The sequence below is a fragment of the Triticum aestivum genome, chromosome 4A, assembly GCF_018294505.1.
Source record: "Triticum aestivum cultivar Chinese Spring chromosome 4A, IWGSC CS RefSeq v2.1, whole genome shotgun sequence".
Classification (NCBI taxonomy): domain Eukaryota; kingdom Viridiplantae; phylum Streptophyta; class Magnoliopsida; order Poales; family Poaceae; genus Triticum; species Triticum aestivum.
The window spans coordinates 635,492,662-635,516,582 of NC_057803.1; the positions used below are offsets into that span (position 1 = coordinate 635,492,662).

Here is a 23,921-nt window from a genome sequence, read left to right on the forward strand (position 1 = left end):
CACGTGAAAGCCCTTCCCTTAACATGGTCAAGTAACCCCGACCTAACACAAGCGGTCAGGTAACCCAGAAGCCCAGGTGATGAACACATCATGTTCAGACACCGTAATGCCCCAATTTCGGGGGAAGACATGTAAAACGGAATAGCCCTACCGTCCATATTAAGGCATGAAACTAGTCAGTATCTTTCTTAACAAAAATGTCGAAAGATAGATCGAAGGGTCTACCACCCCGGTATCGAACTTGCATTGTATAAGAGGCTACAAAGTGCTTCCAGCAGACACAAAAATAGCAAAATTAGACACAGAGTACGGCCAGAATCCCTTTGAAGCGACTGATGACGAACACATGAGTACACGACCCAACTCTGCTGAGTTTGAAATCATATCAAGCATGTAACTGCCGCTGCTGGACCGCCGCCAAATCAGCTCTCAGATGCAGCACACCATCGATGAAGAGGTTGTCATCGGCAATGAACGTTGACCATGGAACGCCAAAAAGATCATCGCATTGTTCCAACAAATGACGGGTGAAGGTGCCCTTACACCTGTACTTGCTCTCAAATTTTCCCGACGATCTTATCCTTGCAGCAAATTCAATATCTACTGTCAAATCTGTTGAACCCAATCCCATTAAGCAGAGGCCAAAGGTGCACACCTTACTCTGCTCATCCATTGTACAGACTGGGTTGAGTTGCATGTTCCCATCCCACCCTGCAAGCTGGAAGCCACGCGACCGTACAGCTCCAGACAGGAAGAGTCGGGAGCACTCCTCGCGTGTTAGATCCAGGTAAACAATAACCTGTGGGCAGGGTCGATCAAAAGCAACCAATTTCACAGGTTTGAACTTGTAAGCTCGTTCAGTAAATTGCCAACAGGTTGTTATGTCTGCTGCAAGAGCACCTTCCATCTGTTTTGGGCCAGCCTTTTGTAGAAGTGCCTTGGCAATACGCTTAGCTACTTGCTCATGGTCTATATCATCATCAGTGCATGTTAGGATATCCTCAAGTGACGGACGTGTCATATAACTGAAGCGGACCAGCGGAAGTAAACGACAACTCAAGATCATAAATTTATATATGCAATCTTCAGATGCTACTTGTAGGTCGGTACTTGACAAGATGGCTTCAATCCCAGCAAGAGGGAAGTTCATCAATTCACGTCTGAACCTGAAATGAGACAAACCATGTCATAAGTACACCAAATGCATGATTTTGTGACATCAATGTCTACAGTTTTCTTTAAAAAGGGAAAAAACATGGCTCCATTAATTGGGCATCACTAACTTATGAAAATTCTTGTACTTGTTGGCAAGGAATTCCTTGGCAACATCAATCACATGCTGGACCTCAGCAACCATTAAAGTCGAGCAAGGGTGGTCTATGTAGAGTAGTGCAGATTCTGTGGTCATAGGCAAGCTTGTGAGCAGCTGACTGCAACGCCTCATGCAAGAGATAACCTCAAACTTGTCTGCAGCCATCAAGATGTCGAGCACAAGAGTGGGCTCAGTTATTGTCAACTTCCCACTGTACATATAGCTTAAAAGTTCCATAAGGGCAATTTCCTCTGTTCCAAGTAGAATGAAAACAGAAAAACCATAAGAGAATAGTTCAATACAGAGGTAAACAAAAAAGGACAATCTTTTTGTACCCAAAATGATTGTTTAAGTTGACTATTGACTTACAGTATTGAAAAAAGCTCCATGTGAGATTACCCTTTTCCTATCACGGAAAAAAAATGTATACTACTATAGAAAACTTATAGTTGGCGGAATCCAAACAATCTCAACCATTCCATACAATCTTTCCTAATGGCTCATAAATTACATTTGACCTTGAAGATTACCTCATAATTGCATATCAAAAAGAGACTTAAGACAGAGCTAATCCCGAATTAAGAGAGGGTCAGTTAATCCACTAAATGCCCACATTGATAACTAAAAGAGACGACAGGCATCAGGGATATTAAGATAGTGCATGGTACATTCAATACATACCATAATAAGCATGTTTTTCTTAAAAAATATAGTAACACAACCACAATAGCAAATTAGCCTAAAATATGAGGAGGAATGTTATAATTAAGCTATCACATTACCTGAATTGGCAATCCTAATCCTTGGATGGGTCTGATCATCAGATTCTTTCATGCCATTCGAGAAAAGCTATGAAACATGAAGCTTATCAGAAACTTGAAATGACTGTACAACATGCAGTTCATATGGTTATAAAAAATACCTTTAGAAAGAAAGGACTTCTTGCAGCAAGAATCGCTGAATTGATATGAAGGGCCTTTACAGTTAAAATTGGTGTACCTGCCATGGTTGAGGAAAAGTCAATACTCTGTCCATTATCATTTATCAGCAGCAACATACCAAGGTAAGTGTAATACAAGACAACTAGGAAAAGTAAAAGGTACATAACTAAAACCATTGACATATAATCTTCTGTTAAAAGACCTGGGACACTCTGTTCAATGGTACATATTCATTTAATCAATGATAAATGGTTAAAATAATATCACCAAAACTGAAGGGTCATTTAGCTGCGGCCAGCAATCTAGGCATGCTTGCATCTCAGTGAGCAAAGTGATCATACATGTTACCTCAAGGATCCTACTGGAAGTTCATCAGATAATTATTTGTCAAAAGCCTATCTTAGGCAATGCCTTTTACAAGGCTTCATGACAAACTTGACCAAGAATTGTAAAATGAAGATTAGAATTTCAAAACCTACAATTCATTTTAAGACCTACAATTTTAGGATTGGACGTACGAGCGAGCTTTTAGGCTCGGCTCGAAGCTCGCTCCAGCTCGGCCCGTTAGAGCTCGGCCCGATAGGATAATTAGGCGAGCCGAGCTATGAAAATAGGCCCGATTCCCGACCGAGCCGAGCCGAGTTTCGCCCGGTCCAACTCGGTGACTCGTTCAGGCCCAGCCCAATCCCGTCGGCCTCACAGCCTCGCAGGGCGTTAGGTCACAGCGAGCGTGCGACGCAGTTTCCTCACCCTTCTCCCTTTCTCTGGTCGGCGCCGCCACCCCTCTCCTCGCCGCGCCGCAAGCTGCACTCATCGGGCGCGGCACCGACGGGGACGGCCGACGCTGCTTTCCCTCACCACAGCAAAGACGTCTCCCCTGGTTTCTCACCGAATGACATGAGTAGGTAAGCGATCTCCTCTGTCCTTCCCATCCCTAGCGCTATCTACCTGCACTGGCGCACACACATGAAGGAATTTGATGGATGTATAATGGATGGATGCTTGTGATTGTGGCTAGAGGTCGCAGCTAGCTAGGAAACGCGATGGATGGATGCTACACGAATTTAATGGATGGATGCTTGTGCTTGTTGGCTGGAGAGTGCAGCTTGCTAGGATGGATGCTGCACGAATTTGATTGATGGATGGATGAATTTGCTTTGTGATTCATTGTGTAGACTGGTTATTTTATTATCTATGTAAATTTTTGTTGATGATTGACCATTTGTTCTTTGCTGATTTGTGCAGAGCCCTGCGGTCGCAAGAATGGACAAGGAAAAGGGGAAGAAGAGGAGCTTGGTTTCCATTATGAAGACTAAGCCGCTGTCCTGGCCTTCCAGGAAGCAAAAGGGGAAGCAAAAGGGGAAGGGCTACTGCATCACTGCCGAGGAAGCGGGCAAAACATTACAGCAATGTCCCGCTCGCTGAGTTGATGTTTAGGGTAAAACAAACTTCGCAACGTCCAAGCTCATGTGTTTGCTGTTTTTGCTATCCAAAGGTCAAATATATGCGTGTGCTCAAGCTCATGTATGTGTTGTTTTTGTTATCCGAAAGTCAAATATAAGTTTGTACAAGCTCATGTATATGCTGTTTTTGTATCCAAAAGTCAATATATGTTTGTACAAGCTTATGTATGTCCTGTTTTTGCTATCAAAAAGTTGAATATATGCGTGTCTAAGGTAAAGTGTGTGCTGTTTTCGTGTGCTAGGCAATGAAGCATGATAAGCAAGCGGAGGAGGATGATGAAGAAGAGGACAAGGATGATCAAGATACTCTGTTTGAGGAGGAAGATTCTCATTTTGATGTCAAACCGCTAAGTGTTATGCTGTACAAAATTGCATTGTTTGGCTGTCAACGTTCAATATATTTGCTGTATAAAGTTCAAAGGAGGTATTGTCCAAAATTAAAAAGCAATGCTGCCCAATTCTTTATTTGACATATTTGTTCCATTTCCTCTACACTTTTCATAGAAGAAAGCTTATATTTCGTCACTATGCCTATTTTTAAAACCATAGACTACTAGATGTTGCATTATTAGCAATATAGACTGATGTCAATATTTGTTTGGCTGTCAACGTCCACTATGACCATTTTTTAAACAATTTCCTCTACATTTTCTCATTTTATATGTCAAAGTGGTAAGTATTATGCTATGCAAAATTTATTTGTTTGGCTATCAATATTTGATGTTTTGCTGTGTAAAGTTCAAAAGGAAGTGTTGTCCAAAATTCAATACAAATGTTGCCCAATTCTTTCTCTCATATCTGTTCCGTTGTTACAATTTTCGTAGAAGAATTCATAGAAGAAAGCTTATTTTTCATTACTATGACCATTTCTTGAAACAATAGGCTGTTGGATGTTTCATTTTGAGCAATATAAACGGTTTGTCTTCCAAAACATGGGTTTAATTGCTGCAGAAAATCAAGACAGTGGACTAAAACAGAGGTTCTACATGTAAAAGAGATTCTGGTGGCAGCTGGCTTACGAGCCGGCTCGGTCTGAGCCGAGCCATACCTGAAGCGAGCCGAGCCGCCTAAAGTAGGCTCGTTGGCTGAGCGAGCCGAGCCGCTCTAGAGCGAGCCAAAGCCAGGCTCGGCTCGGCTCGGCTCGTGTCCAGCCCTACCTACAATTCCACAAAGGACAACTAGTAGAACTTTAGGTGTCAGCTGGAATAGCATGCTTCCATATTTTCTGAGTCACATGGTTGCGTGCCTCCATTGTCCAGAGGCTGCTCCCAGTTGCAATGGATTGATTTTATTCTACTCTTGCAGAATCAAGTGGATTGATATTGTTTGAACACCACTGCTAAATCAAAATATTGGTTGCATCAGTCAGACGTATGGACAGGAATACAGTTTTCTCTGAATAAACTTGATACTGATTTAGTCCAGCACAAATTTCATTTTGTTATATTTCCACGATAAGATCTCAGGAGCAAAACTTATAACAGCGTTCAATTGTTTCACCGATGCCGCAATCACTAATCCCTAATAAAAAGATCAGCCATGTAACCACATATTGTGCCAGCGCCAAATTTATCTCTATGCAACAGGTATTTGTACTACTTAAATCGAAGTGGTTGCTTTTTCCGAGAAAACGCAAAGCTTGCGTCTCAATGCGTTGATAGAAGGAAAGTTTTTACAAGTCTAAGAATAGGCCAACACAACCGATCATTCAAGACAGGACCACGACCAAAGACCATCAGATAGACGTTACAACTGTCGCCACCAAACTACCTCTTGCCTACCGTTGGCATGATGAAGACCACATAGGAACTGCCCACAAGATTCAAGCCGTGTCCAACTGACCAACGTGCCAACCAAGGGCCCAACCTCCAAGAACAACACCTCCAGGGACCAATCCAGATCTGAGTCGACAATCCGGATTGGGGTTTTCGTCCGCAGGATTAGACTGTAAGGGCTGGAGGTAGATCGTGGCTCCTCGACGACGCAACCAAGGAGGAAACAACACCCGAGGATGCCGACACCAATGAGCTCAAGCAGGGCCTTCGCAAGGAGCCGCACAACCACCACTCACACCTTGGTTGCAACCCCTCAAAGGCAACTTCGGCAAAATTCTAACACTGCTCATAACCACACCAGCCTGAAAACCTGAGTGACCCACCAACCTGCCAACAGCGGCCGCACCTTTCCACACATCAAGATCAGCATGGGAAAACCACGGCGCCTACCCACGGAACTGGCCCGCGGCACAAGGACCCTGTGCATCGAGCAACCCAGACCTGCAGCAAGGACGCTCAGATCTGCGATGTGCCGCCAGAGCATGCAGTGACAACCCCACGCTAGAGCCTGACAAATGATGCCTGCTACACGCCGCAAGGTGTCGCCGGATAAGAAACAAAAATGGTTACACAAAGTTTCTTTGTAGCTCAGGCTACATGAAACCTCTTATCCTCAACCCTTCAGCCTTGTTTTGAGATCCGTACTCTCCAACTAACTAACCACAAGAAGATTTCTCTTTTTTGTTTCTTGAAAATGAAACAACATATGAACTTCAAACTTTGCAGACCGAACAAACATTAGAACATCAATGAGTGAAAAAACTTTCAGATTTTTTGGTCTGATATAAATATACAAAATGAGATTTTCTTTGAATAAAAATATTATTTCAAGTATTTAAAATGCATGAAAAAATCTGAAAGTTTTTTCCTATATTGTAGTTAGAATGTATTGTTGTTCTGCAAAATTTGAAGTTCATATGTTGTGTCGTTTGAGAGAAACAAAAAAGACAAATGTGTTTGCACGGATCTTGATGCATAAATGGATGGCAAAGATAAGGGGTACCGTGTAGCCTGAGCTACAGAAAACCACACTCAAGTGGTTATCAAGCAGGCCAATAATGACCTTAAACGTTTTAACAAACACAAAACAGTCTGGCAGAGGAGAACACAGAAAAATGCAGACTAGTATTGCCCTTACATGCTTTGTTGAACACGGAACATGGTTGTGGGGATTCGAGAATTCTAACGCTTTATGGAGCTCTTCCCTCCACATCTCTTCTCTGAGTATAAAGGACCATATTTTCTCATATATATAGTCAACATTTTAAAAAGATGAGTCGTGAAACAATTTTTCCATCGTTCCAGATCCACATACATGGTCAATAACACATTTGGCAATAATATGTACTTCCTTTTTTTTAGTTAGAAACGTAATAATTGGCAGATTTGGCATGTGGACAATGTATAATCTCTGGTTCCAAAAACAATGTTGATCTGCTAACTACATTTCTCTACAAAATCGAGTTTGAATTAAGCGAGCACAGCCTTCAATGCCAGATAACTCTTACATGTACACAACATCGCTCACACACAGTCCAGAACTTATGGATTCCTTCAATTGCTTTCACATTACACTAAACCCTAAGACCAATGGCAGCCTGAGCCGGTTAGATAAACGAAATTAGCCAAAAAAAAATCACATATCATCGCAGCCTGAACCGGTCAGGAACCAAATTAGTGTCCGAATCGCGCAGAAATGCATGAATCCACCCAACGGCGGAGGAGGGGGGGGGGGGGGGGGGGTGAGTCGGGGAGGGGTCCTCCTCCTCCGTCGTCGCCGGCGACGACCTCTACCTGCAGCACCTTGTCGGAGAACTTCTCGGAATTGAAGGCGAACTTGAAGCTGGGCACATCGGCGCCGCGCGAGAACTCCAGACCTATCTCCGCGGCAGCCGCAGCCGTCGTCTCTTCGCCGCCGGCCATGAACTCCGCCGCGTCAAGAAGAGGAAGGGCGCGTGGGACCGTGGCAGTAAACCCTAACTAGCTCGCGGAGGCTTCTTCGAGAAGGCGAAGAGAGTGAGGTCGAAATCGAATACAGAACCCGCGAACCTTTTTCCTTTTTCCTTTTGGAGCCTATAAGATAAGAATTGTCAAGAGGACCTTACCATGTGGCTAAATTACAAGCACATATTTCCCAAATTTTAATTTGTGACCAATCAATCATGTGTGAATTGTACAAAATTCATCACATAACACGTTTCTCGTACAAAACAACAATATATGTCTATACTACTATGTAATCATATATAACTTAAAAAAACGGTAGGGGCACTGTCTTTTATGTAGAAGAATAAAAGGTGTTACAAAAATTTACACGAGGCTTTCTGAGATGAGGCAAAGCCGAGAGAGCCCCCACAGTACTACATGTGGACTACTGGCGCAAAGGCGAATGGTTAGATTTATGCATGTAGACAGTGGCGAATCTAGACAGAAACTGAAGGATGGGCTCAAAGCCTGTATCATGCCAATATCTGTTGGGCTGGGCTTGCAAGTGGCTGAATTGGGCCATGAAACTAATAGTAAAAAAAAATCTTGCAGTGCTGGAGGGGGGGCTCAAGCCTGTTAAAGCCCCCCTAGTAGATTCGCCCCTGCATGCAGATATCCTTGAGGGCTAGAAGCCGCGTCATGATACACATAGTTTTATAAACTAGACCGGACTGGCGGCCCAACAGGAAAAACCTGGAAACAAGGTCTCATCCGGTTTTTTTATGTATGTCTATCTTTTAGCTAAAACAAAAACAACAACAAAATATCAATAAAATCATGTGTTTTTTTCCGAGAATCAATAAAATCATGTGTAAACTAGGAACTTTTGGCCTTTAGCCACCACATGTCAAACGGCCCAATACCAGGCCATCTACATTCATCTCAATTTTTTTTGTGATTTCATAATGGATTACAACCAATTGCTTGGAGGTCATTTTCTTTAGAAAATTAACTTAAATATTCTGGTTTATTGTGTCTACTGAACCAGTTGAACTAGTGGTCTGCCCGGTAAAATCCTAAACCGGTAGCCTCATCGTACTTTTTTAAACTATAGCGATATGTTATCCTCCTTCCTGCAAAAACCCTACGATTGCGTTCTTTCGAAATGTTCAGAGCGAGTAAATCAAATTGCCGCTACCCTCCAACGCCTTCCTCTCTGAGTTGGTTACGAAAAAGTCAACCCGCCACAGGTTGATAGAGTTGTCAAAGTCAAGGGGCTCAGAGTGGGCATCCAGTCGGCAACAATAATTGTTTTCCAACCCACTTGCGAGAAGGGACAGTCCCGACAAAGGTGTGAAACCATCTCAGGAGCCCCAAACATAGGTGGCAGATAGGGTTGTGCAGTCATCCTCTGATCGCCAAGTTTTCCTCCGTGAGGATCCTACCATGCAGGACCATCCAAGCAAATAACTTGCACTTGGGGTTGGACGTGTCAAATATAAATCTTGAAAAGTGTGTTTATGTGTGGACACAGATAGTGAAATGACAATCTTTCTTGAAAGCAAAGATGCTTATAATTGTTAAGAGAACATGTCTAGACAGGAATTCACAGGTTCTAGTAAGTTGTATTGAAAAACTTTGTATAGTATGTTAAAAGCCCTACGAGTTAAGTGCCATTTCAGAAAACTTTGGTTCGTCAAGATACATTTGAATATCAAGGTCTTCCTCTTGCTTATGTTTAGGAACATTATCTTGACTAAAGATAATGTACTAAAAAGAGGATGAGGAAGTAGCAAGAAGTATATGTTTTGTAGTTATAATGAGACAGTTGAACACCTATTCATACATAGCTTGCTCGCGAAATATGGATGGGGGTTGATGAACTGCACATTTTGTATTAGCATGGAATTTGAATATTGTGCATGAGTTGTGTAGTTGGGTAATGAATTTTATTGGCAAGTTAAGAAAATGTAGTAGTTGTAGGTGTTACTGCGGTGATTTGGAGTTTGTATGAAGAAAGGAACAATGTTTGTGTGAGTAATGTGTATATCCTTATTATTCAACCAATGTGATAGTTCAAGCGGTTCACTGGCTTAATTTTCAGTCAGGTATTTAGAGACATGTAATACATGAACTGCATGTTAGAGGATCAAAGATGTGCTGCAGGTTGCACCTGATGTGTTTAGCAAGAAATGAGATTGCGCGCTAGTTGGCACTGAGGATCGCATCATAGCTGGGTTTGGCATCTGTTCTCAACTCCTTGATGAGTCACGGCGATGGTCAATCTCAGGCGGATGACCTCATGGAAAAACAAGCACTAGGTTCATGATGCAATATCTGTTGGAAATCAACAGCTTTGTTCATGCACTTGCTTGCTCCATGGCAGCTACCCATAATTCAGAAAATGTAGAAAGGTTTATTTTATTTTAATTTCTCTCGACAGAGAAACATGTTTTGAATAACCAGAGGGTTAGAGAAGAGAAGGGAGCTACCCACGTATGATCTGATTCTATTTCATGGGCCGGCTGAAAATAACCACATTGTTGTGCTGGCCCCATCGAGGCCTCTCGATGATTGGCCAGGCCCGAGATTAATCTACGGAAGGAAACTCGACTAGTTTTGCTGAAGGGATCATGTGACCCATGTTAAGAAACAAACAAGGGTTTTTCCTTAAGCTTGACTTTGAAAAAAGCATACGACAAGGTTAGTTGGGAGTTTCTCCTCAAATGTCATACAATTAGAGGTTTCAGCAGTGTAAGTGGTGTGAGTGGATTCACCAAATCTTGCATAATGGGACAGTTAGTGTGGAAGTTAATGATGTGGCCGGCCCCTACTTTTAAAGCTAGGGGGCGAGGCAAGGTACCCCCCCCCCCCCCCTCCCCTCCATTTTTGTTTAATATGGTTGTTGAATACCTTACCAAAATAGTTTAAAAGGCTAAGAGGAATGTATAATTTGTTGGCTTGGCCCCTGATCTTATTGAACATGTTGTGGCTATATTACAATATGTTGACGACATTGTGTTGTGTCTTAGCCATGACCCTGCCAAAGCTCTCTGAATATAAAACTTTTGCTATACATTTTTGAACTTATGTCCGGCCTTAAAATTAACATCATGAAAAGTAAGATTTTTACGGTTGGAGGCGATAATAAAATTGCTGCCTTTTACGCTGATATGTTTGGGTATCAACTAGCCTCACCTCCTTTCCCATGAAGTACTTGGGTGTTCCTGTTAGCTTTTGATTCTTAAAAACCATTGACCGGGACTTTGTTCTAGCTAAGATGATTAAGCGGTTGGATGGTTGGATTGGTAACACAGCTTCCTCCGGTGGGAGGTTGAATCTGATTAACTCTACTTTGTTTGGCATTCCATCGTATTACATGTCTATGTCCCTCAACTGCTATTGAGAAGCTTGATAAGCCCAGGAGAAGATTTTCCTGGCAGGAGGGTGTAAATAGAAGCAAGTATCATATAGTTGGTTGAGCGAAAACATGTAGAGCAAGAGATAAAGGTGGGTTTGAGATAAAACTCTATCTCAACCAGAGACAATTTGAGGGAAAAAAATGGACTGGGAATCATCTGTGTTCTTTCTGCAATAACATAGAAACTGCTGAGCACTTGTTCTTCTCCTGTACTAGTGTTGATCTACTTGGGGTTGTACTGGTAGAATTCCCGGTGCTTCTTTGGCTAATTTTTTTTATACGATGGCCATTGCGGGCTTGCAGCGGTCTGTTGGGGGATTTGGAATGTTGGCAACAGGGTTACCTTTGACATTTGACAAACACGTGATGAGATCACCTGCGTTTCGGTTGTATTGGACAGGGTGACTGAAAGAAGCTGATGAATGAAGCTTCAGGAGCATAAAAATTGCTGGGCTGCTTCCTTTGTGCTGTGTAGATGTTGGGTTCGTTTTGGATGTTGGATGTTCAGTGTGCTGCTAGCCACCTGTATTGCCCGATTCTTGTTTGTTAGGCTAGACTGTTACTATCAGTGTCAACAGGTTTTAGCTCCGTAGCAGTCGGTTGGTTGGTTTCGATGTCGAACCAACTGCAGTGGGTTTCCTATTGCTGCTCCAGCTCGAATCCCTCTTTCGGTCTTTCCCTCTTCCTTTTGTTGTATGAACAGCTATATTTCCGTTATTGCAAATTAATGGAAAGGGGGTAATGCCCGGTTGGGGAAAAAATGTGTCGTCAAAATAATGTCACAAACTTGCAGTAGCAACTGACCCGAGTCGATCTGGTTTATTCAGAGTGTCGTGCCATCGCAAGGGAGGGAACACAACACCTGCAACTTCAGGATTCGGCTACTGGGCACAAGCCGAGGAAGCCGCATACATTCTATCTATCTAGATGCACAAGCCGAGGAAACATATATGCTGCATGAATGAGGGTTATCATTCGATTTATCCAGATGTATTCATGGGTACATTACATACAGAAACATATATCAATAGAACAAAAAGAATGGAAGAGATATGCTAGTCAGACCAAAAGTGCATGTCTACCGCGCGGGCTTTCCAGCCTTCTCACTGTAAGAGCACCCTTACATCATTCAGGCACCAAGCCTCCTTCTCTAGCAGACATAACAAAACGACGAAACGAAACAACACAAGCATTAAGTACCAAAAAGAACTCCACATTGTGCCCAGCCAACCAATAAAACTCTCTGAAATGACACTGAAGCTATCAACCTAACTTTGCTGAGTGAGATATCATCAAGTCTCTAGTCCCAGCTGCGCCACCACCCCCACCCTCAAGTCAGCTCTCAGATGCAGCACGCCATCGATGAGGTTGTCGTTGGAAATGAACGTCGACCATGGAACCTCAAAAAGATCATTGCATCCCTCCATCCAATCATTGCTGAAGGTAGCCTTGTCCTCCAATCTGGTCACGAATTTTCCTGACGATCTTGTAACTCAAAGTCTACTGTCAAACATGTTGGCCCCTTTGGCATCTCAACCGTTCCTATATAGAGAGCAAAGCTGTATGCCTTACTCTGCTCATCCATTTGACAGTTTGCTCTGAGAAAGAAATCTTGTCCAGCAAGATGGAACAAGTGTGTCAAAATGTCTCCTGTTGGGAACAGCCGGGAGCACTCCTCGCGTGTTAGATCCAAGTAAACAATGACCTCTGGGCAGGGCCGGTCGAATTCAACCACTTTGATTGGTTTAAGCATGTAAGCTCGCTGTGGGGCTTGCCAACAGGTTCTTGTGTCTGCCTCAATAGTGGCTTGCTCATGTGCTGGGTAAGCTTTGTGCAAGAGAGAATCAGTAATAAGCTTCTTTGTTTGCTCATTGTCCACATCATCATCACTGCATGTCAGGACTTCGTGGAGTTTACTCCAAGTCATATGACTGAAGCGCACAAGTGGAAGTAAGCGAGAACTCCATATCTTGTGCCTCTCCTCTGTTTCTGGGTATTGCTTGCACACCCACTCAAGCAAGAAGCTATATACGGTATTTTCAGATCTTATCTGTAGGTCAGTACTAGAAAAGATGGCTTCAATCCCAGCAAGAGGCATGTCCATCAATGACCTGTGGGCAGGGTCGGTCGAATCCAACCTGGAACGAGACAAATCATGCCATGAGTAGACACTTCGAGCATGATTCTGTGACAAATGTCTACACTCTTTTCCATTTTTGAGAGAAGATATCTACGTAATAATTTCTCGGAAAAGAAAAAAGTAGCTCCATCAGATGGTGATCACTCACTTGGCCAAAACCTTGTATTTGCTGGCGAGGAATTCCTTGGCTGCATCTGTCAGATGCCGAATTTCAGCAGCCACTGAAGTGGAGCATGGGTAATCTAGGTAGAGCAATGCAGACTCTCTGGTCATAGGCAAGTTTGTGAGTAACTGGTTACAATGTCTCATGCAAGCCAGAACTTCAAATTTGTCAGCGGCCATCAAGATGTCGAGCAGAAGATTCGGCTCAGTTGTTGACAACTTTCCAGTGTACATAAAGCTCAAAATCTCCATCATGACAGTTTCCTCCGTTCCTAGTAGAATGAAACAATGGGGCATAAGGGTTTATCATAACAGTTCAAGAAAGAACTAAATGGCAGATTCTTTGCACGTAAATTTCAACAGTAGACCTCTTTTATTGAGGAAAGTTATCCATGCAGAAGACTAAGCGTGGACAAAATACACATTTGGTAGTTAAAGGTGACGATGAAAACTGAAAAGAGACTTAACCATTTCATTATGAAAAAGAAAAAGGAAGGGCTGACAGAAACGCAGAGGCAGAATGACTCACTCTAATAAAATGCGGCAGGGGAAAAACTAGGAAAACTAGGAAAAACTATAAAGGTAAGGATGTTATCAGTTTACCCGAATCAGCAATTCGGACTGTTAGATGCCTCTGATCAGACTCTTTCATGCCATTTGAGAAAAGCTGCGGTGAATAAAGCATATTAGGGCATCTCCAGCCGTTGGCCCCCCAGGAGGGGCAAAAAATTGTCCCCTGGGGGCGCACCGGCGCTAAACCGCGCACTGGGGGCGTGATGCACCCCAGTCGCGGCCCCCCACGGGTTTTTAAAATGTTTAAATTCGGCGCAAACACAACGCAAACACGTTCGAGTTCGTTCAAATTTAAACATATTTTACAAAAAAGGAAAAACTACCGCGGGCTACTCCCGCCGTCTCCCTCGCCGCCCGCCTCGCCGCCCGCAGTCACCGCCGTCGTCGTCGTCGTCGTCGCCCCCGCCGACGCCTCCGCCGTCCCTGCTGCATCCCTCCCCCGGTTGGCGTGGCGGGTTGGACGGTCCGGGGGCGTCGTCGTCGTCGTCGCTGTCGAGGACCACGACGCCGTGCTCGTCTTCGCGCCCACGCTTGCGGACGGCGATCTCCTCCAGGGCCTGGCGCTGCCGGACCATCTCGTCGCGGAGGTAGTCGTCCCGCGCCCACCGCAGGGCGTCCTCGTCGGAGAAGCCACGCCGGGCTATCTCCTCGTACTCCGCAGGGAGGCCGGGCTCCGGCTTGGGCTCGACGAGGACGAAGCGGCCGGTGGGGGAGGCGTTGTCGCCGATGCGGACGCCGGAGCGGCGGGTGCGCACGCTGACAGGCGTGCCCTGGGGCTCCGGCTTGACGGGGCGGAGGTGGAGGCAGGGGGAGCCGCCGGACGAGGAGGAGGACCCCCCGGTCTCCATGCGCCTCGGGGTCCAGGAGCTTCCCCGGCGGCGTGGGAAGGACGGGGGAGCGGGGTACTCGAGGCACGGCGTGTTGCCGCCCTCGATGTACTCGAGGACGGCCTCAAACATGCGCCCGGGCACACCCCACCACCGACGCCGGCCGACGGCGTTGAGCCTGCCGGAGTGCTCGACGCCGTTGGTGGCCTCGAGCTGCTCGGCGTGACGGCGGCGGAAATAAGGCTCCCAGAGCGGGCTGTCGGGGACGTACCGTGGCCCCTCCCTCGCCGCACGCGGCAGGGACGAGCGGATGCGTGCGATCTCCGCACGCCGCGCCGCGCCGGTGGGTACCGGGGGCACCGGCACGCCGCCGGCGCTGATCCTCCATGCCCCGGGCACCCGCATGTCCGGCGGGACCGGGTACTCGGCCTCGAAAAGGAGGCGAGCCTCGTTCTCGTGAAGATGGCGGCGGCCGAAGCCGTTCGCCGCCGCGCCGTCGCCTGGGAAGCGCTCGGCCATGGGTGTGATGAACTGGAGACGGCGAGAGAGAGGAGAGGGAGGAACGACGACGGCGAGAGAGTGCGAGTCGCCGAGTGCGCTGGGGCGCGTCTTATATAGGCCGAGGCGCCGCCCGTGCGCGAGCCGCCGTGAGTACGCGTGGCGGGCGAGGGAGGGCGAGGGACGCGCATCATCCGGTCTTCACTGCGCCGCCCGTGAGGCATCAATGGCGTAGACTGACCGGCGCAGCAGCGCGACAGCTTTGGCATTGATTCGCCGCGGGAAACGAGGCGATGAGGACGACGAAGGGGCGAGAAGAGAGCCGTGTCCCTGACGCAGCGGGCCCGCGGCTGTTTCGTGCCAAAACAGTTCGCCCTGGCGCCCCCGGGCGCCCCCAGCGCGCCGGGTTCGGCCTGGGTCCGCCGGCGCTGTTTTCGGCCTAAGCCGGCGAAAATCAGACTCCTGGGGGCGCGACTGGGCCGATTTTTCGGCGCCGGCGCAAAAAATACGCCCGGGGAGGCCTTCCTGGGGGCGCGGCTGGAGATGCCCTTAGGAAACACGAACTGACCATAGAAGAAATGAATCTCAAAAGGTATGCAAATTACCTTAAGAAAGAATGGACTATTTGCAGCGAGAACAACCGAATTGATGTAAATGGTCTTTACTCGTAAAACTGGCGTAGACACCATGGTCCAAGAAGAGTCAATACTTTTTTCATCTGTTCATCACACAAAGAATACATAGATCAGAGAGAAATAAATGGCAAACTGGGGGAAGTGAAGTATAGGCATAAAACACAAGCACTAGACAGATTCTGCTGTTAAGGTAATAGGAACACTCTGTTCTTCATTGATTCAACCTTCAGAAATAAGGTAAAATGATTAACAAAGCATCATGACCATTCGAATTCATTTAGCTGTATCAAGCAATCTAAGCATGCTTGCTGCTTCCTGAGTAAAGTAAAAGTAAGTGTCATCCCAAGGATCTTATTAATATTCCGTATAATGGTGTCCAAGCACAAAAGAACAGACAATCAAAGTGTAATATTATTATCTGGTTAATCAGTATTTTGTACCGCGCAAACATCTAGTGGCAGAATCAAGTTCAAGCAACAAAAAAGGAACGCGGGTTTATCTAAGAGTTGGTGGGTATCTTGTCATCATTGGCATGTAACTGGTATGTTGCACGTGTGGAAAACACGCAACCTGCAAGGGTTACCCAGTTGATCATCAGATTGTGTCGGTAGTTACAGCTATACCTATACATCACAGGTGTTGATACTACATTAAACTAAACGATTATCAAGCAGGCTAATATTTAGTAGCATTAAACGTTTCAATAAAGCAAGGCAGACTATTGCTTGACTTTAAATGATTAACAGGGAACAAGGTTGTGAAGAGATCTAGAGTAGGAACCCGTCCCTCCATGCTTTCTCTCCAAATATATATGGCGTTCCACAGTTGCTCGTAAAATCAAAGTAGGAACCCACCCCTCCGCACCTTCTTTTGAAATATATCTGGCGTATCGCAGTTGCTCGTAGATCAAAACAATTACATAATGAGGGTTATAAACCAACTTCCTCATCCTTCCAAATATACATCCATTAAGTGAATAACAGATTCGACAATAACATGTTCTTCCTGTTTGTTTCGTCAGTACGATTTTTGACAGGAAAATTTCTGATATGAATAATCTGGCATGTTAATATAACCTTACGCGAACCAAATCCCAATATAACTGTAAATTTCCAAACACATAAAGATTTTCTCTACAATCTAATCTAGTTAAGCAATATATTTCCAGAAAACAAACGCTTAAGTTAACCAATCCACAAAAGGGCAGCATCGTTGATTTGAACAGTTCGATGTTGTTTGAACGTCATAACTGCTCCACCTAAATATGTGACTAAGAATTTGCTGCATCCTAGTTGGATGTATGGACGACGTACAGTTTGTTGGTTGCTTCATTTGAACAGATTTGATATTAATCTAGACTAGAAACCTCCATAGTCAGACAATTCTTAGATTCACACAACAAGAGGTGAGGTGAGGTGAAGTGAAGAAACAGCAAGAATCGCAAATAGCCACAGATTTCACGCTAAACAGCATCCGAATCGCGCTATATAAACAGCAGAGAATCCCCAGCAGCTGCATCCATCCATCCATCCAATTCCAACGGCGTGGGAGGAGTGAGGCAGTGTACGGACCTGCTTCCTCCTCGCGGTGGAACGCCAAGTCGGGGAGGGGTCCTCCGTCGCTGGCGACGACCTCCAGCCGCAGCACCCGGTCGGAGAAGCTCTCTGAATTGAACGCGAACTCGAAGCTGGGCAGCCCGCCCCCGCGCGAGATGTCGAGGCCCATCCCCGCCTCCTCCGGCGCCCCCGCGGTGGCGGCACCTTCGCCGCCCGCCATGCGCCCCACCGCCGCCTGTAGCCCTAGCCGGATTCTTCTAGAAGGCGCTCCTCCACTGTTGAGCCTTTTCAAATTTTGGTCGACAGGCTGAGTTTTGGGCCGGTTGCACGTATTTGGGCTATTTGGTTTGGACACTGGACCCCAGGCCGGTTACACATTTAACGATCGTAAATTGTCTCAAAAAATAAAATAAAATTTAACGATCCTAAAAAAACTCTATACACATTTAAAATTTTCTGTACACATCTGGCATTTTTCAGAAAACATTTTGTGAATACATGGTCAATATTTTTCTGTACACATTTAACATTATCAAATACTTTTTAAACGCCTGATTAACATTTTTAAAAACATTATCAACTTTTTTCACACACATCTTCTATTTCTTTTATACATGAGAAACATTTTTTATACACATTTAACATTTTTCAAATTCTAGATTTACATTTTTCAATATAATATTATGTGCGTTTTTCTGTAATACTATATATTTAAAATATTTGGATTATAAATAAAAGTAAAAAAATGAAAAATGAAAAGAAAAACGTCAAAAATCAGAAAGAAGAAACGAGGTTGTGGCCTCCCACGAGGTGGGCCGGCCCGGTATGGAGCCTCCCTCAAGCGAGGCTAGCATCCAGCTCGCGTTGCGCGGGATATAAGTGCGGCTCGCACCTGGCTCGCACGAGGAGTGCAAAAAACTAGCCGTTTGGTTTCCTGGGTGCCCTCCTCAAACTGGCCCAACTAATGCAAAAGGAGGGAGGTGCCCTCCTCAACCAGGCTTGCAAAAACTAATGCAACCAGGCTTGCAAAAACTAGCCAGTTTGGTTCAACCTGGGCCAACTGATGCAAAAGGAGGTCTCTCAACCAGGCTAAGAGGTTCCCCCCTCAAAAAAAAAAAAAAAAAAAACAGGCTAAGAGGAAACGCACCCGCGCCTGCACTCGTGCCTTGGCTTAAAGTCAAATGGTACATGAGATTGCCCCTAATGCTTTCCAAAATTACATCGAAAGTGCCACCGCAACCTCATGTATCTCTCCTTCCTCTTTCCTCTCTCAAGCATAAGATCAAATCAAGGACACCAGTCGCTGCCGCCGGGATCAGGAGCACCCTCTTGCGTCGTCGGTCCAAGCTTCGTCGTCCACAGATGGTCAAAACTTCCTCGTCTGCCTCAACCCCGTCATCCGAGATTCCTCTTTTTCCACTTGTTCGATTTCCATCATCTGGTGTTATGTTTGTGCTCCTTGGCCCGTCGGTGAGCAAGCATCCAGTGGGTGTGCTCAACAGGAACTGCATCGAAGGGGGAGATGCCCCTATGCCGACTCGGTAGGAGCTGTTGGTGCTGGAGCTTGCATGCTGACGTGCACCCGGTGTCGTCAAGAGTGGTGCCTACATGGGAGCCGCATTGGTGCGAGCTTGGCCTCATGGAATTCCATTGCCGTCGTGCTTTGGGAAGTACCTCGCTGGTTTCTCATACAACCTACCAATAATATATCACATTAGCCTGTCCCACAACATGCTACAACCAAACACACATATTAACTCATTTTTGCATCAGCGTAACCAGGCTAGACACATCTAGGACAGTGGATACGATGGAGCATGAAACTAAGCAGGGAATCAAACACGTCCATTATTACTGAATTGTTTATTGTTTTAAATATTACTAACTGAATTGTTTATTGTTTCAAATATTACTAATACCTGACAGACTGATGCTCTTGAATGCCAGGCTCAAAAAATAGGATGCCTGGGCCAGAATAATACCAGTGTCCGGGCTAAGCATTCCATTTCTTCTTCTTTTTTATAAAGAGGTCGGGCTAACTGCCTTGCTAGATACGCCTGAGCCAGGAAAGCATGTTCTCTTTGAGGATACAAACCAAACAACCACCAGACATATCTCAGGCATGGTCCAGGCCAGACATAAAATGTTGTCGACATCACCAAACATGCTCGTTATCTCTTTTCTCATCTCTTGCATCCTTCTATCTTCCTTTACTGCATCTCAATTTTTTTTCTCCTTATCCAATCATCTGCTAAGGAAGTCCTAGCCCTAGCTGCTCATCTCCCTCCTCTCTCGTCACCCCCCAATGTCATGCGTCGATGACCCATCGCACACCCGCGCCACGATATTCTATGTTTTCATGGTCACCGCCTACACCTCCCACACTATGAGTGGCCATGCCTGGACCTCACTCTGTCCGACACCAACCATCGCATGAGGGGTGGGCTCGCCGGTGCTGCTTCCAGGCCACCACTCGCCGCTGGAGGTCAGATGCCCTGCATATTCCCGAGCCTCCACCTGAGCAACCAGTGTGGTCCATGACGAGGATGAACATTAGACGTCCATGCCTTGCATGTCCAGTTGTCACCAACATCCTCCATCACACGCCTATGTGCTCCAACCTGCACCGACCATGCGCAAAGGCACCCAACATGCTCCACTGACAATGTGGCCGTGTCACCACCGGACAACCCTCTGAGGCAACATGGCCATAGCACTCGATGCATCGACCAACTACGGCAAATAGTGGGAGACAAGAGCACAAAGGGCAGGATGGAGAAAGAAAGATAGAGAACATGAAAGATAAAAAGATAAGCGACTGTCTGACGGATCAAACATCCCATAATAATGCATAAAAAACAAGGTGAGAACCAGGGGCTACTGTTGGAGCTGGGACTTTTTTTACCGAAAAAGGGTTTCCCCCGCTTTGTATTCCAAAGCAACCAACATCGAGTACAGATAATGCTGTGGCGAGCAGCACAACACACCAAGAAAAAGAAGAAGAAATAAATGCCAATCACGGCAGCTTGGCAAAGCGCGGATGACCTGGCACCGCGGCGCCCACCGGACATAAATCACCACAGACCAAGGCTCCGATCCGCCGCGTACCAAGCAGCACCTCCAAGAAGGGATGCGACGCCGACGACGCTGCTGCCCGGACGAGTCGTCAGGTTTCCCCGGGCACGCGGAGGGAGGTGGGGGGTGGATACCACCGACACCCTCCAGGAAGGAATGGTGGCACCCACACAAGTGTCACCGCGTCGGGGCCGAAGCCGGCAGGGATTTCTCCCGCATTCCAACCCCAACCGCCCAACCGGACGGAACCGACCTGCCAAACCGTCGCCCACCACCATGCGCCAACGCAGTACCGCCGCCACCCACGCCGCCTCACTACGAACACCACCACGAGGCCAAGAGGACTGGAGAGAAGCTCACCACGACGGGAGCAGCAACACCGACGTCGAGCGGGAGGGAACCACCTCCACCGCCGTCGTGCGGGAGGCCCGTGCCTCCGGCACCGTCGCGGTAGCCGTCCGGACGCGGCAGGGGGGCATGCCGGGTCACCCCTGGCCCAGCTAGGCCCGAAGCGGGCCCGTTAAGCCCCGCCGGCCACGATGCAGTAGGCCGGCGTCGTCGTCGCCGTCACCCAGGCGCTCGTCGCATCTCCTCCGCCTCCCAGAAGCCACGCCGAAGACCATCCCCGCCGCCGGCCCGCCCAGGCCCAGATGGGGCCCAAAGGGCCTAGATCTGGGCCGAGCGGGTGACGCCAGATCCCGCCGCCGCGCCGCCCCGCCGCCAACGGCAGCGCCGCCGCCCAGCTGCTCGCCTGCATGCGCCACGGAACCCCGCCGCCACGCCAGACCGCCGCCGCCGCCGCCACCGCCTAAACACACCAGACCGAGCTGGGACTTTTTTAAGGCTGCGAAAAGGGAGACCACCCATGTTGGCCTTTGTGGGTAATCATAGTAGATGCTTTAAGATCATCTCCATTAGCAATCGCATATGTATATCTGGATGTCTATATATCCATATAGATAATGGTCTAAAAAGATTCCTCATATACACGTCAAGCAGCAGAACGTCTATATTCTCTCTTTTATATTTTAATATTATTTTGTAACTACCAATTCAACTATCATTTTAACAATAATTCAACGTCTCTATTGCAGTGTTAACAACTACTTTTCAAACGGCTATATTTTTAAAGGACACTTTCAAATGGATATATTTCCAACTGCTACTTTTTCAACAGCTCTATTCCAACGGCTATATTCCAGGCCTATATATACCACCCCTTATCACCTCTCTCAAATCATTGCATCTTGTGCTTCTCTCATCTCTCTTCTGAGTCCCTCTGTCTCCTCTCCTACGAAACAATGAGTGAAACAGGATTCGTTTTTTATATGCTCATGAATTCGTTGTCGTTATCTTCATCGGACGACGACGAACTAATTCTTGCAGCATTTGCGAAGCCCGAGGAGGAAGAGGAGGTGAATGCTCGACGCCATGGTGGTTCCACGTTGGGACGGCAGTATTTGTATCGCGGAAGAGATGCAAGATTTGTTCTACTATGGGACGACTACTTCAAAGAAAATCGCACCTTTCCCAGAAGTTTTTTGTCGAAGGTTAGTATTACTACATTATTCTCTATCTGCCTACTTTTCATCTCCCTATCTCATACTTGTTTATCTGCACAGGTATAGAATGTCTCATAATATGTTTAATCGCATAGCTGAAGGAGTACTTGAGCATGACAGTTATTTGAAGCAAATAAGAAATTCTGTTGGAGCTCTTGGGTTGCATCCTCTGACAAAACATGACAACTGCAATGCAACTGCTAACTTATGGATATGCCGCTGATGCCGCAGATGAGTATTGTCGGTCTGGAGAATCTACTAATCTAGCATCTTGCAAAAAGTTTGTGATGGCTATTTGTGAAGCCTTTGGAACCAGTATCTGAGATCTCCAAATGAAGAAGATACTGCTAGATTACTTGACATAGGGGAGCAAAGAGGTTTTCCTGGTATATTAGGGTGTGTAGATTATTGCATGCATTGGACTTGAATTTTTTTTCCCTAAAAATGGCATGGCATGTTTAAAGGTCATGTGAATAAGCCCATAATGATTCTGGAGGCAGTTGCTTGGAAGGATCTTTGGATTTGGCATGCATTCTTTGATTTACCAGGGTCTCTCAATGACATAAATGTTCTTCACTGTTCAACTCTGTTTGCAAAGCTATCCGAAGGTGAAGTCCAAAAGTGAATTATACCATCAATGGTCATCCCTACACAATGGGGTATTACCTTGCAGATGGTATATATCCACCAAGGGGCAACATTTGTGAAGACCATACCAGCTCCAGAAGGCAGAAAGAAGAAACGTTTTGCCAAAAGACAAGAGGGAGCCAGAAAGGATGTGAAGAGAGCATTTGGAGTTCTACAATCCCGTTTTGCCATTGTTCGAGGACCAGCTAAAGATTGGAAACGCAAAGAAATTGGCGATCTCATGAAAGCTTGCATCATAATGCACAATATGATAGTTGATGATGAGTGAGACAACAGTCCACGAGACTACAATTATGACTCTATGGGAGTAAAGGTGATCCCTCCCTCAACCCCAACCCCCGAGCGGCTCCCCCTCCCTCGACCCAGACGCGGCGGCGGCCAGATCCACAGCGTTAGGACCCTCTCCTCTCATCCCTCTCTCTTCGAGAGAAAAGAGCATACCTCGACTCGAGATGGTGTAGTGTGGTGCGACGGCAACCTCGCGGCGGCGTCTTCCTCGTCTCCAGAGCAAGCGAGTTGGCGGGAGGGAGAAATCATGCCGCGGTTGAGCTTTGGACGACGCCTTCACATCATCCAGGTCGATTTAGAGGATGCACATGTTTGGACGCCCATTTGCACGAGCTATTGGACGCCCGTTTTGGGCTCACGTCATGGAAAACTAGCATAGACGTCCATATAGAAAGCTATTGAAGATGTTCTAACATGGCATCACCATACGACCTCCCATTCCATGAAGTAGGTGGTACGTAATGAGTAAACATGCGGCCTCCACCTCCTCCACGTGCGCTTTGGGTTGGTCCATATGTGGGGCAGGGCACCCCTGACTTTGGTCCTTTTTTTCTATCATTTATTTATTTTTTAACTTTAAAAAACTGTTCATGAATCCCAATTTTGAAAAAATGTCCAGGATTGAAATAATATTTCAAAATTTTGAAAAATATAACGAATTTGAAAAGTGTTCACAGAATTTCAAACTATTTCTTGGATTTCAAAAAAATGTTCCTCGATTTCAAAACGTGTTCTGAATTTGAAAAAATATTCCGAAGTTCAGAAAATGTTCATGAATTTGAAAAATGCTCACATATTTTAAAAATGTTCCCATATTTCACAAAATGTTCCAAAATTTTAAAATTGCTCACGAATTTGAAGAATGTTCGCTGGTTTGAAAACAAATCACGAAGCTAAAACTTGTTCACTATTTTCAAAGATCATGAATAGAAAAACTTTCACGGATTTGAAAATGGGAAGTGCAGTTAGTGTCCCAGACTTATCAGTCGACAACTTATCCAGACAATTGCTTGTCTATCACCGTTTGAGTTTGAATCAGGCACATCTTCATTCATCGGC

At 46.0% G+C, this 23,921-nt stretch overlaps 1 protein-coding gene and 1 pseudogene across 1 annotated transcript; both read right to left on the minus strand.

Moving 5' to 3' along the window:
* Positions 1-385: 385 nt before the first annotated feature.
* Positions 386-7,393, minus strand: LOC123084156 (BTB/POZ domain-containing protein At2g46260-like). Its single transcript, XM_044505908.1, has 5 exons — positions 7,287-7,393; positions 2,235-2,367; positions 2,095-2,161; positions 1,284-1,563; positions 386-1,166 (listed from the first exon to the last, which is right to left on the minus strand). Exons 2-5 carry the CDS (start codon positions 2,316-2,318, stop codon positions 386-388), a joined length of 1,212 nt encoding a protein of 403 aa, XP_044361843.1. The 5' UTR covers positions 2,319-2,367; positions 7,287-7,393.
* Positions 7,394-12,190: 4,797 nt separating this feature from the next.
* LOC123087799 (BTB/POZ domain-containing protein POB1-like) lies at positions 12,191-17,509 on the minus strand (annotated as a pseudogene).
* Between the last annotated feature and the right edge of the window lie 6,412 nt (positions 17,510-23,921).